Raw genomic sequence first — 15,060 nt, 5'->3', positions numbered from 1 at the left:
TCGAAGTATATTTCTTTTTTTTTTTCTCTGAAAGTTTTTTTTTTCTTTACTGAAAACTCACTCGCAAGATCGTAACCACGCACTAAATATCTTGCAAAACTAGTAACCACGCTCTGCTACCATGTTAAGGAAATTCGAGGATTTGGGAATACAAATTATTTACTATATTTCCCACACAACAGTTATACATCTATATTACTCTCTGAAGAACGTCTTGCACGCACGCTGGTCGCCAACCGACTATCCTAGATTCTTCTAACACCTGGCAACAGTCTTTTGTCTCCACTAAGACCTTGACGCCCTCTAACCCTTACACACACACTCTCATGTACAGTGTAAATGTATCACTTCCCTAACACACATCATCATTCACATCATCTCAAAAATAATAGAGTTTTTATGTAGGACCACTCGGTATATCGATCGCAAAATTGTATCTGATAAATCAGTGAAAATACTTTGCTCAAAAAACAATCTTTTTTTCAAACGATAGAATTAAAGGTAAATATATCTCCATGCTTCGTAATGTACTTACTTGACACTGCTATCGTCCATATCATAAGTCCGAGAAATCAAAAGGAATTCTAGTAATGACCTAGGGTAAATCTGCTCCTGAACTCATCATCCTCTAGTCAATACCTGGCGCCTCTTTTGTCTACATGTGATCATTCTGTTTACACATCTCTGCTGACTCTTCTGATTGAACAGAATATAGGTATGTACGGGTATGCGAAATTATAACTTGGATGGACTTGGAAAAAGTCGGGTAGTCTCACTCGAGTATCTCTACTCTTTGGCAACGCCGTGGACCTTTTGTATTTTGACAACTTTTATGGTACCAGAAGTTATTTTTAAAGGTCTTTGTAAGCTTTTGCAAGCCAAAAAACAATGAAAATGCATTACGTTGTAATATATTGTTTAAACAAATGGCTTTTTAAAAAATCTGTCCATTGATACCATTCCTCTATGTCCCTAAAATATTTTAAAATTTAGCTGTGTGAATAACTTTTAAATGAATTTCATAATGCGACTTGTTATATCTCACTTGCTTCTTTGTTTTTCATTCTCGACAAATTTATAGCAGACCGATCAGTCAGATAATAGCAATCGGAGAGGAAATTTCCTCTCTGTAGCTATCAATTTGTAGAAAGTTAACAAATTTTAAATTACAACGTAAAAGAAAATGTCGAAATAGTTAAGAATGGAAAATACCGAACGAAGTAGAGAGAGATCATGATGTTTGTAAAAATGCAAGTAGTGGCATTGTTCATATATTTTTTCTTATTCAATTCAAAGGTTATGGGTTTATTCTAGCTCATACCCCGATTGTAAACAGATTTTACGAGTAAACATGTGCCATAATGACCGGTGACACCAAACTCCCTCTGCGTTCTTGTCTATAACTAATTCTAGTTCTAGCAGCAACGTATAGATGGTGCGTATCATGTTTTGATTGGAGTAATAAGTGTAGGAAGTATGGTCTTATACACATGTTTGAAAACTCCAGTGGAAGGGGTAAGATTACTAATGTCAAGCGTTGTGCTTTACAAATCGGCCACCATAGAACGCTGCTATTGAGAAGTTAGGATTCCGTATGTAATGCCATCTTTCTGTGAAATCATTGAAGGAATTTAAGAAATTTAAACTAAGCCATTAAGATTACTCAATGACTAAACTAAACTAATTTTCATAATTTTTTACCATCTATTTAAAGTAAGTATGTACATCCATAGTATTTCATTTGATACAGAAAAATGTTGTTTAAATGAATATTAATTATGAATTATTTTATTATGAAATGTATATTATTATTTCCAACAAAAACGTTTAACAAAATTACAGCTTCCAAATCAATTACGTGCACATGTTTGACGTGTATATTGGAAAGTAAACTTGTTTTTCTATATTTTTAATGCATTAAAAAATTGTATAACTATTAACACTATCTATAGTATATGTAAATAATGTCATCATCAAAATATTATTCATGATTGAAACATTCCAATATAATGAAATTTTTTATTGAAAAAGCAAAATTACTGTATAATTTTAGAGTTTACGAAGATTTTTAATAAGAGGAAAGATTTTATATTATATAATATTCATTAGACAATAGTTAGATACAAAATAATAATAATATAATTATGATAATCATATAAACCGCCGTTTCTTCCTTCCATTTGCGCTGGTACTTGGTCCGCCGTGAGTCCAGTTCACGACAGCATTAAGGAAAGAGAAAAAGAGACAGAAACAATCAGATCCGGGCTATTTTTACATGATGACGTTAAACTACGAATCCTACCTTCTCAATTGAAGCGCCTTGCTGCAGACAAATTGACCAATATCGTCCGATTATTAAGAGCTTTACCCCCATCCCGGAGTTTCCAGACTTATATATGACCGTGGTATGAAGTGTAGATATATGTGGCCATTTCCTAAGTTCTCGCGAACGCGGGTTTTGATCTAAGTGAATTATATATGTACATAGAATTAACAAAACATAAATATTATTTGAGATTATCGTCTTGAAGACAAGTAAGTAAAGTCAGACAAATGAAATAAAGATAAATTTATGGATGTCAATTTCAAATATCTTATTAATCAGGTAGTGGACTTTTTTGTAGAACTATTAAAGAGCTAGAGCTTTTTGCAGTGCATTTAGTTTTCTATGTACTTTTTCCCCAACTTGTCGCGCTTTTATGTTCATTCCTCAGCTTCATAAAAACTAATTTTAACCAAACAGCCTAAAATTTGACAAAAATGATCAGATTCCTACATAGGAAAGAAAACTGCATAAAAATCGGTTCAGCGGATCTCCAGTTATAACATAACAGACAGACGTTGCGTTTTATGTAATATAGAGATAAATATGTAAATAGATGGTTATACGCGTATGATTGCGAATTCATTACTTAAACGAACTTAATATTTTTAGGTTATGTAATCTACTCATATTTGTCCTTTGTACTTGATTGTCTTCAGCAATGATGATGTCTTATGTGCATACATATGTGACGCTATAATCCGAAATGATGGATTTAATGAATTATTATGACATACTTGGTTGTACCAAGGAATCAACATTTGAAGATATAAAATGTGCATATCGTGCATTAGCTTTGAAATTTCATCCAGATAAAAATGCAACAGAATTTGATAGTATAAAATTTCAATATGTGTTAAAAGCTTGGCATGTTCTGCGCGATCCAAAGTTGAAAGAAGAGTATGATGCCATACTAAAGCAAGAAGAATTAGATTTGGAAAATATTTTAATATATGCAAAAATATGGGTGAATGAATTGGAAGAAATGGATAATAATAAAGACATGTTGTCTTATCAATGCAGATGTGGGGGATTATATTGTATCGAGAAGCAACATATTCAAAAGAAAAATCAGATGATACACGTTCCTTGTTCAGAGTGTACTCTTTTTACTATCATTGAAACGTAATACTTGTATGTAACAGCTAATGACATTAGGACAGACACAAGGTGAAAAACATATAATTTAAAATGCAGCAACATTTTCTATTTCTTATAAAAAATGATACAACAGATAACACATCATTACAAATATAAACTATTGAGCAATATACAAATAAAAACACGATTCTTAAAATATCCTAGGTTCAATAATAAAAATTGCATTTACACAAATTGTGTCTTGCATTAATAATTGAATTTACAAGACTTATTGTCAATCAGAATTAACTGTTTGTATAGCTTATGTAATTTCTGTAATGATAGAGTTTGTATAAAAAAACTAATTTACTATAAAAATCTATAAATTTGCAAATTTACAATACAAATTTCTTAATATTTCTTGCTTTGGAAAAATTTGTAATTTAATTATGTTTATTCTTGCATGATAACTGATTTTATGTTATTCAGTTGATTCGTGCATATTGCACAGGATAAATTTGCAACTCTTATTATTGCACCATGGCAAAACCAGACTTGGTACTAATGTCGAAATCAATATTTTATTTAAATATAGACAATCCAATTAAATTACTATCACGAATATTCGATTAACCCTGGTTGTTTAATCGGCGAACAATAAATAGCGAATGATTTTTGAACATGTTACGCATGGAAAATTAATCAAATACTATAGTGGTAAGTATTTGACAATAAGCAGATACAGGCGCGTAAACTTTTTTGTATTATTATATTATAATCATTCTTCTTAATTATATTTGTAGAATGATTATAGAAATAATAAAACATCTATATTGTTTTACAATATAGAAAAACTAAAAAGAAGTTTAATAAAATTTTTTTATACAATAATTTCATCTTGCATGTATGCTTTATACATTATGAACAAATTATATATTATTTTCTTCTTGCAACGTATATGTAATTGTATTTATAAGATTCAAAAGAGAGAGAAAGAGAGAGAGATGCAACATATTATTCTGCGTGTATCTTTAAGAAATCTCTATCTTATGTTTTACAATTCAAGGACCCTTGTAACGTGTATAATATAACTGATTACTGAAATTCTCTTTTATACCTGAAGTTAAAACATGAATAGTTGTTTCCTCTACGTAACACGTTCCCTGATATTCCGATTAACGAGTAACATAAGAAACTGGTCCAAGTTCCAATGTAATATAACATTATTATTAATAATGTAGTAGAAATCGTTATGATTCCTCCAAAATATACTTTTGAGTTAAAAAATTAATTGTGATTTATATAATTGTATGATTTTGTACGAACAATTTAGATGATAGAATAAAAACTGATACAAATAAAACAAAATGAATAAAAAGCAACAGCGTTCATTTCGGTAAAAAGTCATTAAATATTGATTATATCATCCAATAAATTATGCACAATTCCCATGACTAATTTAATTAACATAAATGGAAAATTTAAATAAGCTATATAAAGTACAGCAAAGAAGAACTTATTGTACAAAGGATATTTTTACCATTATTTTCTTTTCTTTTTCTCTCATCTTTTCATTCCTTTTATTTAGATCTTTTATTTATTTTTTTCTTCCTTTTCTGTTTCTCTTTTTTTTCAAAATGTGAGATTCTTTAAGCAATTTTTTTGTCTATAAGCTTGACAAATATGGTACGAAATTTTTCTTTTTCTGTAATTTAAAAATACTTTCCTAAACGCCCATACAAATCGTTATGTGGAGTTAATGTTCATAGTGGGCTACCTCCCATGTAAATTACTAGCGATTTCTTTTAAATTTTATAACAGCAGTAATACAGTAATACATTTATAAGCTCCTCGTTCTCCGTAATTTGTTGAGTCTTTAAAATCTCATATTTGTACACCACGATTAATACACTCCATAATTAATATAATTAATGCCTTCGGTTTAAATGTTCTACCACTTTGGAGATCATTTATAACAACTACCGATTCAGCGTCTGACTTTTTACGATCTCTCTTCAAATTTTCGACATACATTCTTATCACAATCACACCATGTAATACATGTATCATTGTACAGTAGATTGGTTACGCTACCTAGTTAGAGTATGTACAGAGGTCGTAGAAGAGGGCAGTTTTATCCACTGAAAAGTACACTATTTTACCTCTACATCAAAATCGAGAACAAGAAGTTTGGTCTCCTCCGTTCCGTTACGGCTACCTACTGCACACACCAGTTTTGTATCACTTGCACGTATCCTCCACACAACACCACCACTTCCGCCGCTTTCCAAAGCAACCAAGTTTCTGATAAAATCACCTAAAAACATGATAAAAACTTTAGGAATTCGTCAAAGGAATAATTCAGGAAAACAGAAAGAAGAGAAAGGCAGTAATGCAGCAAGGAAAAACGCACCAGTTTTAACATCCCACAGTTTAACTGTACCATCATCAGATGAAGTAATTACAAAATGGCTGTTGAACTGAAGGCAAGTGACAGCAGACTGATGCTTATTTGGACCAGACAAGGTTTGAAGGCAGTGACCACTAACAATATCCCATACTTTAACAGTTGAATCTGCATTTCCAGATACTAAGATATTATTACGCAATTCCATTCCCGAAGTGAGCGACTGATGTCCCATTAATGTATGTCTACATGCACCAGTTTCAACTTCCCATACTCTTATGCTTGTATCCAAAGAACCGCTAACAACATGTACACCATCAAACTAATAAGAAGAAAGAAAGAAAAGAGTGTATTAACACTTCTTCATATATCTATATTAAATAAATTTAGTGCTGTCCAAGGTATGCTTGCAATGTAAAACTATTTGTCCAATGAAATGACAATATCTAAAGAAAACCAAAATTTCATTACAAATAATTATTTCAATTGTGAACAGCATCAATTTAAGAAATATTATAAATTACATATTTTTCTTAATATTAGATTGCCCGAAAAGTTTCTTTCATTTTATAAAGAAATAATATACGCACAATGTTTTTTATTTTATATTAGTTTATTCAATTATTCACGAACATAATAATAGGAATATAACGAAATGGATCATACCTAATTCAATAAAATAATATAAAACAGAAATTGTTGTTCATCTATTATTACCTTATGAAACGAAAGAAACTTTTCGGACAATCTAATATATATTGTATATTATTGCAATATATTGTATCGCATTAGTTTGTGTATTACTTTTATATAATTCGTATATACAATTTAATTAACGCTTACTTGGAGAGAATAAACACGATTTGTATGTCCTTGTAAAGTATGAAGGCACTCCTCGCGTTCCGGATTCCAAACCTTAACCATATAGTCGTAGGCGCCACTGACTACTAATTTTCCATCATATTGCACACATCTAACAGCTGCCAAATGGCCCACAAGCACGTGTAAACATTCGCCAGTATCCACTTGCCACACCCTTAAAGTCGCATCTCTACTACCACTGACTACTTTATTACCATGTAGATGCATACATCTTACTGTTGATGTATGTCCATATAAAGTATGAATGCATTGACCAGTTTCAGCATTCCATACTTTCAAAGTACGATCTGTACTACCACTAATTACAGTAGTACCGGACATTTGAGAAGACCATACACCACCAGTATGTCCAACTAATGTTCTTAAACACTGCAAAAAAAAATATAAATTACAAAACAATGTTATATGATAATTTTCTATCTTATTTCCATAATTATATTCTTCAACTTACCTTGCCTGTAACGGCGGACCATACTTTAAGAGTATTGTCATCAGAACCACTTACTATACGATTACCAGAGAACTGAAGACAAGTAATAACATGGTCATCGTGTCCTTTTAAAACCTTTGGTGTACGAATAGGTTTCGTTCTCCAATTCATTTTTATATTATGTTGTCTCATATATGCTTGTTTCCATGGGGATGAACAATTACCGGAATTTCTACCATTCTTACGTTTTATTTGAGGCAGATCCTTCAAATCTTCTATACCAGCTGCTCTGCATTTCTCTTTCCATAGTAGATTATCATCCGCGAGAAATCGCCAATTACGGCATGTTTGAGCAGCACGTAAAAGATCCCTGGGTTCTAGGAAAGCTAATACCGACAAAGCCAACTCTTTTGGCAACAACGATATAAAGTCCCTTTGAAATTGAGGTTCAATAACCTGCATCATATGTCGTACCTGTGTTGGTTCACACCGTTCAATTAATTCATCTATAGCTAGCATTCTCTCTGCATTTGACCATCTCTGAAATTAGAAGCAATATCTTTAGTATTTAAACAATTAAAAAAAAGAACAAAGAATTTTCTTAATCAAACTACTTAAGTTTCTTATACCTGAAACTGAAGAAGCCAATTACTCATTTCTGGCGGAGGATTATCTTTTGTTGGAATAACACATCTCATATGTTTACTTTTATCATCCAATTTCTTAACAATCCTGCAAATAAAAAAACTCATGTACCACAAGCTATCTCCTTTTGAAAATTCAAATTGCATTTCTCAATGCTCTTTTTTAATTTATACTTACATCGAATGGGATTTGTCCTCTGGGTTAAGTTTTTTACAAGGTAAACTAGATTCAGTATCACTTTTGCGCTTCCTTTGTGGCTGAACAACATCCAAAGGAACACAGGTATGTAAAATGGGACTATGTACTCGTTGTGGAAACGACTGTGGTTGAGATGATGAAAGCGAACATGTATTACTATCAAGGTCCGGTTCACATTCTGCATCGCAAAATATTCCTGTATCACTGATCTAAAATTAAATTAACCTGGCTGTATTGAGGTGTAAATCTTTTATAATGTGCTGTAGTTCACATAAAATAACTCACTTCACTTTCTTCTTCACTACTGTCATCTTCATCTTCTTCCTCACCATCTTCCCCGTAATCTTCTGATTCTTCATCTTGTGCTAATAGAGAATGCATAGGTTCTAAAGAACTAGGTCCTGGAACACCTTCAATGCCCTCTATAGGACTTGGACTTGTACCACCTGGTTTATTATCAGTTATTTTATTAGACGATGAAGAAGGGACAGACATCACTGGCTTATGTCCAATATATATTATCTGGATATAAAAAAAATTGTTTTATCTTCTTTTTATAACAGAAGTAATTGTATTACTTCTAATGTACATAATAATTTAAAATCAATTATGTATAACATAAAAATTTATGGAAACAAATTATGCATATCGCTTAAGATTTGTGGTATTTGTATTTTCATAAAAAATGATTTTCTTGTATGTAGTATCTCAAATTATATTTGTAATACTTTATATGTATAAGGAGTTATGTTAAATATTTCCATTTAATAGATTATGACCTGTGAATTTGAGCAGCCTGAAAATTGATTAATTTTTGTAATAAAAGATTGTCTCAGTATATATCTAAGTATATGTTACATTATAATTGACATTTTATCAATTGTCTAATATAAATGAATGTAAATTTGAAATACAAAATTACCAAGAAATTATAAATTATAGAACTTGGGGGAAGAGAAATTAAATGGAAACTATATTGGTATTTTAATGTCTTTTTCATAAGATTTTTTAATTGAAGAAGAAATTTAAACAAAGTATTAATAGCATTTCACTATCAATTATGTTCACGGAGAAAAAAAAATAATATTCGAAAGTATGCAAAACTCCTAACCTTAGACGAATCCTAAAACCAAGTTACATTTGGAACATAGCCTAGAATAATAAAAGGAAGGACCGGTTAGCCACACCCTTAATTTTCATTAGATTTTCACAAGAAGCAAATAAATAAAATAGAAAGTTAGGGTTGAACAAACAATTCATACTTAGATCAAACGTTTCTCCTCAGTGGCTTCCTTATTGTAAAACTACTATACGACGATGATCCAAGTTTCTTAGTTTCGATTACTGTTTCTATCATATGGTGGCGGTACGCATTTTTCGTATGTCGGTATTTTGTTAGGTTAGAATAGAATAAAGTTAATTTTTGGGCTAAAGATTTAGGCCAACACAAATGTTGAAACAAAAATAAGTAATAGGTATAAACACAGAAAAAGATCCATCGGTAGCTCTCGGTAGCTCCGAGGTTTTTATCTCTTCGGACTCGGTGCTTCGTAGACAGGTAGCTGTTGCACATGCGTTCCCGTTTATAAGCCGCATATTCATTGCTGTCCTATGATTCAGTTCATACGTATGAATCATACCATATTTTTCGCAAACATAAAAATCCAGAATCTAGACAGTAAAGTTAACAATCAATTCCGGTACCTTTTCTTCTCGTCTTCAGAATCTTCAGTGATCAAGGAAAGCACTTTCAAATTCAAAACAATAATCAAGTCAAATACTTATTTATTTTGAATTACTGACCTTTTATCTTTCGTTTATAAAATTTTCATATATCTATACAAAACAATTCGTTAAAATTCGTTTGAAGGTATTTATAACAATTTCTATAATATTATTTGCATATTTTACATATATACATATGTACTTAAGTAAGTACGTAAGCATATTGTTTCGTATATTGTATTTTATGTAGTATCGTAACTATATCTTTAATTGATTCGGTAGAACATTCTGTGAACGGGACATTATTTAATGTTCTGTATGATTAAGAGTGCGACGGTTTAAACGGTGTGGAGTGTAGAAGATAGTCTACCTTCAAGAATTTGTTTAAAAATGTGTTAGTGAGATATGTGATATGTCAAGCAGTGACGTTGGACAACCTAATTTTGAAGGTTATCAAACGAAATAGAATATCTTTTTGATGCGGTAGGTCGCCGTCTCGATCGCTGTTTCTTTTTTCTTTATTGAGACGCTGCGTCCCATCGTGACGGTGAACTACCGTGTAGCAAAGGTTAGATACAGCTTAAAGTAATATTAGAATGGCTTCAAGTACAATATTGCAGGTGAGCTATTTAAACATGTTATTTTCATTGTTTTTGTTTCATGACTAAGTTAACAATTGTAATTACAAATGTATTTGGTGTGTTATAGAAAGCTATAGATCTGGTGACTAGAGCTACTGAAGAAGATCGTAATAAAAATTATGAGGAAGCACTTAGGTTGTATGAACATGCTGTTGAATATTTTCTACATTCTATTAAATGTACGATTGTTATCAGGTTTCTTTTATAATATCATTTTTCTTTTTTCCCTTTTTTATAATAGTATTATGACAAAAATGAATGTGAAGTTATGCTATTGTTTTTATTTTCTAGATGAAGCACAAGGTGACAGAGCTAAAGAGAGTATAAGAGCAAAATGTACGCAGTATTTGGAAAGAGCTGAAAAATTAAAGGCATATTTGAAAAAAAGTAAGAAGAAACCTGTAAAAGCTGGTGAAGATAATTCTAAAACTGAGGATAAGAAGAGCGATAGTGGAGACAGTGATACAGATAGTGATCCTGAAAAGAAGAAACTTCAAAGCAAACTGGAAGGTGCGATAATTATTGAAAAACCAGATGTTAAGTGGAACGATGTTGCCGGTCTTGATGGAGCCAAGGAAGCTCTAAAGGAAGCTGTTATTTTGCCAATACGTTTTCCCCATCTGTTTACTGGAAAACGGATACCATGGAAGGGTATCTTATTATTTGGGGTAACTTTTACATAAGTACAAAATAACTTTTAGGTAAAAATTAACTATAAAACATGACTTATCAGCAGAAGGATTTTGCAATTTTGTCTAAGTAATTTACAATCATTTTTTTCAAGTAATTTCAAGATATTTTCAGCCACCAGGTACTGGTAAATCCTATCTAGCAAAGGCTGTTGCAACTGAAGCTAATAATTCAACGTTCTTCTCTGTGTCATCCTCGGACTTGGTAAGCAAATGGCTTGGAGAATCTGAAAAACTTGTCAAAAATTTGTTTGAATTAGCTCGTCAACACAAACCCAGTATCATATTTATCGACGAGGTGGATTCACTCTGCTCGTCACGTTCCGACAATGAATCCGAATCTGCAAGAAGAATAAAAACAGAATTTTTAGTTCAGATGCAAGGTAAGCGAAATATTCGAATAAATTGTTGATTTGTACATATGTTGACATATGTACTAATTTCTCCGGATACGCGTTGTTATGTACATAAATAAAATATGACATGGTAAATTGATTCATTAGGTGTTGGATCAGATAATGACGGTATATTAGTATTGGGAGCTACTAATATACCATGGGTGTTAGATTCTGCTATTAGAAGAAGATTTGAGAAGAGGATTTACATTGCCTTACCAGATGAACAAGCTCGTGTTATAATGTTCAAACTTCATTTAGGAAGTACTTCTCATTGTCTAACAGAAGAAAACTTTAAAAAATTAGCAGCTGCTACTGATGGTTACTCTGGAGCTGATATAAGTATTATCGTACGAGATGCTCTTATGCAGCCAGTTAGACTAGTTCAAACTGCAACACATTTCAAGCGTGTAAGAGGACCATCACCAAAAGATCCTTCTATTATTGTGGATGATTTATTGACACCATGTTCACCGGGAGATCCAGCCGCTATTGAAATGAACTGGATGGAAGTTGAGGGTGATAAATTGTATGAACCACCTGTAACTATGGTAAATATAGAATGTTTTTTATTTCCATTGAATTATTTCAGTCTTATCTTATAAAATTTTTAATTGTAATCTATTATATGGTATAATTTACTTTTCATATTTAGAAAGACATGTTAAAGTCATTAGCGACTACCCGTCCCACAGTGAATGAAGAAGATATGGCTAAATTAGAAAAATTTAAAGAAGATTTTGGTCAAGAAGGTTGATACTAAAATTTTTTTAATCAAGTTGCTATATACTTCCAAAAGTATCTTTCTGTTATACATGCACTTGCCTTATGTCTTGTTTGATTATCGACATTGCGATACGTAATATTTATACAAAAAGTTCAAACATACATTGACTCAGGCTTTTATTTTCAAACTTTCTTTTCCTTCAACAGTCATTACACGATAGCAATGCCAACATTGCGAGCTTGATGCTTATTTACAAATACTGTTTGTTAAAATATAAAAATCGCAGAATGAACGATATATATTTTGTGATGAAAATTAGTTACATTTTAATCTGCAAAAAAAAGAAAACAATAGACTATTTTTTATTCAAAAGCGCGAGAAAAAGTTAAAATGCTACCGATCCATAACGTAATATGTAACGAATTCTGTGCGTTTTTAACTTATATAATTATTGCTATACTTGTACCTAACAAATTAATTGTACAATACATATGTAGGATTAATAAGTATTTCTGAACAATGTTTATGATTGTAGATTAGCAATTCATTTGTATGTTTTGTAATTTTGATTTTGCTTAAACATCAGCGACACGTTATCAATGACATTTGCATTCATTTTCCTCAGTAAGTATAAATTATACTAATAATCAATTTGAAACGATTCGTTAAATTACGTGAACGCGATTACATGTAGTATGTGATATACATATGTGTACGTATATCAAATAAGCAAAATACCATTTCCATGTGTAAATTGTTTTTATTGTTAATTAAATAAATAACAAGCTGTACACAATAGAATTTCAGTTTTTCCTTCAAGAAGCCTAGAAACAATAAGAATTGTGAAAGATCTTATAAATGTAACAAGAAAGTTTTCTACTGATTCACGGAGGGCAGTGTCTTAAAAATTCAGAGTTCATATAAACCACTGTTATTGTAATATCGTCACGAAATATTCGTACAACTTCTCCTGGTAGTGTCAATAATTGTGACAATTTAACATGATCGATTCCGTATTCCGTACCACCGAGTGCGTTTCTCAATAAATGTGTCGCTGCATTACTATCAAGAGGTTTCTTTTTCAAGCCTTCTTTACGTTGCAACAACATTTTATGTATTTCTGATAATTTCATATTTTTACGGGGCAGCTTCAATGGGCTCAATGTTACTTTTCCACTCATATGCTCACCTACTAAACGTACAGCTTGTAAGGGTGACATTAAATCCCATAGACCATCGCTAGCTATTATAAGAAATTTATCTCTTGGTGTTAATCTATGATATCTAACTTCTGGTTTCGCTGTCAAGTATGGAGGAGTATAATAATTCGGTGGAATTGCTGTTTCACCGAAATATGGCACCACTACTTTCTCTAAGATTTGTTTGCTCCATTTGTAGCGAAAATCACCTAACGAACGAAGGGGCGCTAATTGTCCAAGTAGTCGTTCCAATTTAATTACAGTTGATTTTTCGTTCGATGGATGCTCTGATAGAATTCTTTCGACTTCTGCACGATTGTCGGTATTATGTTCGACGGTCATTAATTTTGCAGACCAATCATCATTTTCTATAATGTAAGATAATAATACTAATAACAGTGATGATAATGATGCAGATATTAAGTAGTAATGACAACAATAAGAAAACTGTATATCCATTTCTCATAAAATTACAAAGTCTGATAATTACATCTCATACCAGAAAGTATGCCGAGTACTGCTTGGCAATCACCCACTCCAGTGACATGAAGATGTGGACCATCTATGTGTGCAACAGCTGCTACAGCACCAGACATTGCAACAGCAAGAGTTGTAGCAGCACTGCTTTTACCTAAATTTAAAAGTGCTTCGTTCGACAAATCATTATCTAATCTGAGAAATGCATTCTCTAAAGCTGTTTCCATTTGAAATTCTTTTGTACATCCCATTTCTATTAAGTCCTTGACAAAAGTTAAAAAACTTGCTTGATAAAGATCTCTAATTTCAGAAATAAATTCCACTTTATCATTGAACATTTGAAGAAGTTCTAATTTATTGCTGGAGTTAACTGTGTTGAGATACTGTTTTAGTAATTTTGTGGGCAACAAACATGCTGATATATAATGAAAAAGTCTCTTTGAGATAATTTGTGCACATGTACGACCTCCATGACCATCAAACACACCTAACAATATTCCTAAAATAAATTTGTGCTTTTGTTGTACATAATATGAAATTCGTTGTGTCACTAATTGTAAAAATATAAAAGTATATCGAATAATTTGTGTATGTATAAGTTGTTTCCAATGTTTTATACAACTTCTGTACCTTTTGTAAGTAAACATTGAGCCTCTGATCGAGTATCTTCCATAGGATTATTGGATGCCAACTGATTTGAATCGTAATATTTTATAGAACTTTCACCATCAAATTCTTTGGTATATTCATTAGCTTGCAAAATTGCTGTAACCTACAACATATTTATAAAAAAGAGAGTTTGGAAAGAGTTTGATAAGACTATATTACCTCTTGTGGTGTAAGCCGTGGCAATGCCATATATAATCTGTGAGCACATTTGTTACTACTCCATTCATTATGTCTAATGCATACATTACTGACAGTTTTAATTAAATTACTGCCAACGTTTTGTAAAACCATTCTATTTCTGCGGTTTTGCAGTATATTTGTACTAGCACATTTTCGTGCTTTTACTTCTACAGCACATTTTGTCTGCCTCGCACTCGCAGGTTATGTTAAGCTCCTATCTTTTGCAATGTCTTTCTAAGAATAATTGTTGTTATAGCAGCCGCATATACGATATATGCGCACGCGTACAAATACGGTCATGAACAAAAGTATTAGTATACTCTTTAAAACAGAATAACTTTTTTAAAATGGAACCAAATGACTTAGAAGAAGTTAGAAGGATTAATTTATTTA

General features: G+C 31.6%; 4 protein-coding genes across 11 annotated transcripts; 2 read left to right on the top strand and 2 right to left on the bottom strand.

The window, feature by feature from the left end:
- The first annotated feature begins 2,173 nt into the window (after positions 1-2,173).
- On the top strand, positions 2,174-4,018 carry LOC126866233 (dnaJ homolog subfamily C member 24-like). 4 transcript variants are annotated; one of them, XM_050619571.1, is made up of 2 exons: positions 2,174-2,405; positions 2,936-4,018. In XM_050619571.1, the coding sequence occupies exon 2, from the start codon at positions 3,030-3,032 to the stop codon at positions 3,450-3,452; it is 423 nt and encodes a 140-aa protein (XP_050475528.1). In that variant the 5' UTR covers positions 2,174-2,405; positions 2,936-3,029; the 3' UTR covers positions 3,453-4,018. The 4 variants fall into 4 exon arrangements, with proteins under 4 accessions (XP_050475528.1, XP_050475516.1, XP_050475538.1 ...); XM_050619559.1 differs by having other exon boundaries at positions 2,177-2,535; XM_050619581.1 differs by lacking the exon at positions 2,174-2,405 and adding an exon at positions 2,645-2,852.
- Positions 3,509-9,574, bottom strand: LOC126866109 (F-box/WD repeat-containing protein 7). Of its 4 annotated transcripts, none has more exons than XM_050619272.1 (9): positions 9,228-9,574; positions 9,077-9,117; positions 8,251-8,487; positions 7,945-8,174; positions 7,752-7,854; positions 7,144-7,662; positions 6,654-7,061; positions 5,817-6,132; positions 3,509-5,720 (listed from the first exon to the last, which is right to left on the bottom strand). In XM_050619272.1, exons 3-9 carry the CDS (start codon positions 8,458-8,460, stop codon positions 5,557-5,559), a joined length of 1,950 nt encoding a protein of 649 aa, XP_050475229.1. In that variant the 5' UTR covers positions 8,461-8,487; positions 9,077-9,117; positions 9,228-9,574; the 3' UTR covers positions 3,509-5,556. The 4 variants fall into 4 exon arrangements, with proteins under 4 accessions (XP_050475229.1, XP_050475245.1, XP_050475237.1 ...); XM_050619288.1 differs by having other exon boundaries at positions 8,251-8,411; XM_050619280.1 differs by lacking the exon at positions 9,077-9,117.
- Positions 9,575-9,933: 359 nt separating this feature from the next.
- On the top strand, positions 9,934-12,943 carry LOC126866182 (vacuolar protein sorting-associated protein 4). The gene is made up of 6 exons (XM_050619460.1): positions 9,934-10,310; positions 10,399-10,510; positions 10,623-10,999; positions 11,136-11,403; positions 11,524-11,966; positions 12,071-12,943. The coding sequence occupies exons 1-6, from the start codon at positions 10,287-10,289 to the stop codon at positions 12,170-12,172; spliced, it is 1,326 nt and encodes a 441-aa protein (XP_050475417.1). The 5' UTR covers positions 9,934-10,286; the 3' UTR covers positions 12,173-12,943.
- On the bottom strand, positions 12,883-14,789 carry LOC126866175 (pyruvate dehydrogenase [acetyl-transferring]-phosphatase 1, mitochondrial). 2 transcript variants are annotated; one of them, XM_050619436.1, is made up of 4 exons: positions 14,647-14,789; positions 14,449-14,590; positions 13,841-14,317; positions 12,883-13,709 (listed from the first exon to the last, which is right to left on the bottom strand). In XM_050619436.1, exons 1-4 carry the CDS (start codon positions 14,776-14,778, stop codon positions 13,027-13,029), a joined length of 1,434 nt encoding a protein of 477 aa, XP_050475393.1. In that variant the 5' UTR covers positions 14,779-14,789; the 3' UTR covers positions 12,883-13,026. The 2 variants fall into 2 exon arrangements, with proteins under 2 accessions (XP_050475393.1, XP_050475402.1); XM_050619445.1 differs by having other exon boundaries at positions 13,841-14,305.
- Between the last annotated feature and the right edge of the window lie 271 nt (positions 14,790-15,060).

Source organism: Bombus huntii, chromosome 1 (assembly GCF_024542735.1).
Source record: "Bombus huntii isolate Logan2020A chromosome 1, iyBomHunt1.1, whole genome shotgun sequence".
NCBI lineage: Eukaryota > Metazoa > Arthropoda > Insecta > Hymenoptera > Apidae > Bombus > Bombus huntii.
This window is presented reverse-complemented; position numbering and strand designations above follow the sequence as displayed.

Bases quoted from the DNA above. Each gene is read 5' to 3' on its own strand.
- LOC126866233 (XM_050619571.1), top strand. From the start codon at position 3,030: ATGATGGATTTAATGAATTATTATGACATACTTGGTTGTACCAAGGAA.
- LOC126866109 (XM_050619272.1), bottom strand. From the start codon at position 8,460: ATGTCTGTCCCTTCTTCATCGTCTAATAAAATAACTGATAATAAACCA. The intron at 7,663-7,751 runs GTATAAGAAACT...TTCTAATTTCAG, and splicing joins ATTGGCTTCTTCAGTTTCAG to AGATGGTCAAATGCAGAGAG. The intron at 6,133-6,653 runs GTAAGCGTTAAT...TCTTCTTATTAG, and splicing joins ATCGTGTTTATTCTCTCCAA to TTTGATGGTGTACATGTTGT.
- LOC126866182 (XM_050619460.1), top strand. From the start codon at position 10,287: ATGGCTTCAAGTACAATATTGCAG. The intron at 10,311-10,398 runs GTGAGCTATTTA...GGTGTGTTATAG, and splicing joins CTTCAAGTACAATATTGCAG to AAAGCTATAGATCTGGTGAC. The intron at 11,000-11,135 runs GTAACTTTTACA...AGATATTTTCAG, and splicing joins AGGGTATCTTATTATTTGGG to CCACCAGGTACTGGTAAATC.
- LOC126866175 (XM_050619436.1), bottom strand. From the start codon at position 14,778: ATGGTTTTACAAAACGTTGGCAGTAATTTAATTAAAACTGTCAGTAAT. The intron at 14,591-14,646 runs GTAATATAGTCT...AATATGTTGTAG, and splicing joins CACGGCTTACACCACAAGAG to GTTACAGCAATTTTGCAAGC. The intron at 13,710-13,840 runs GTATGAGATGTA...CTTACATTATAG, and splicing joins AGTACTCGGCATACTTTCTG to AAAATGATGATTGGTCTGCA.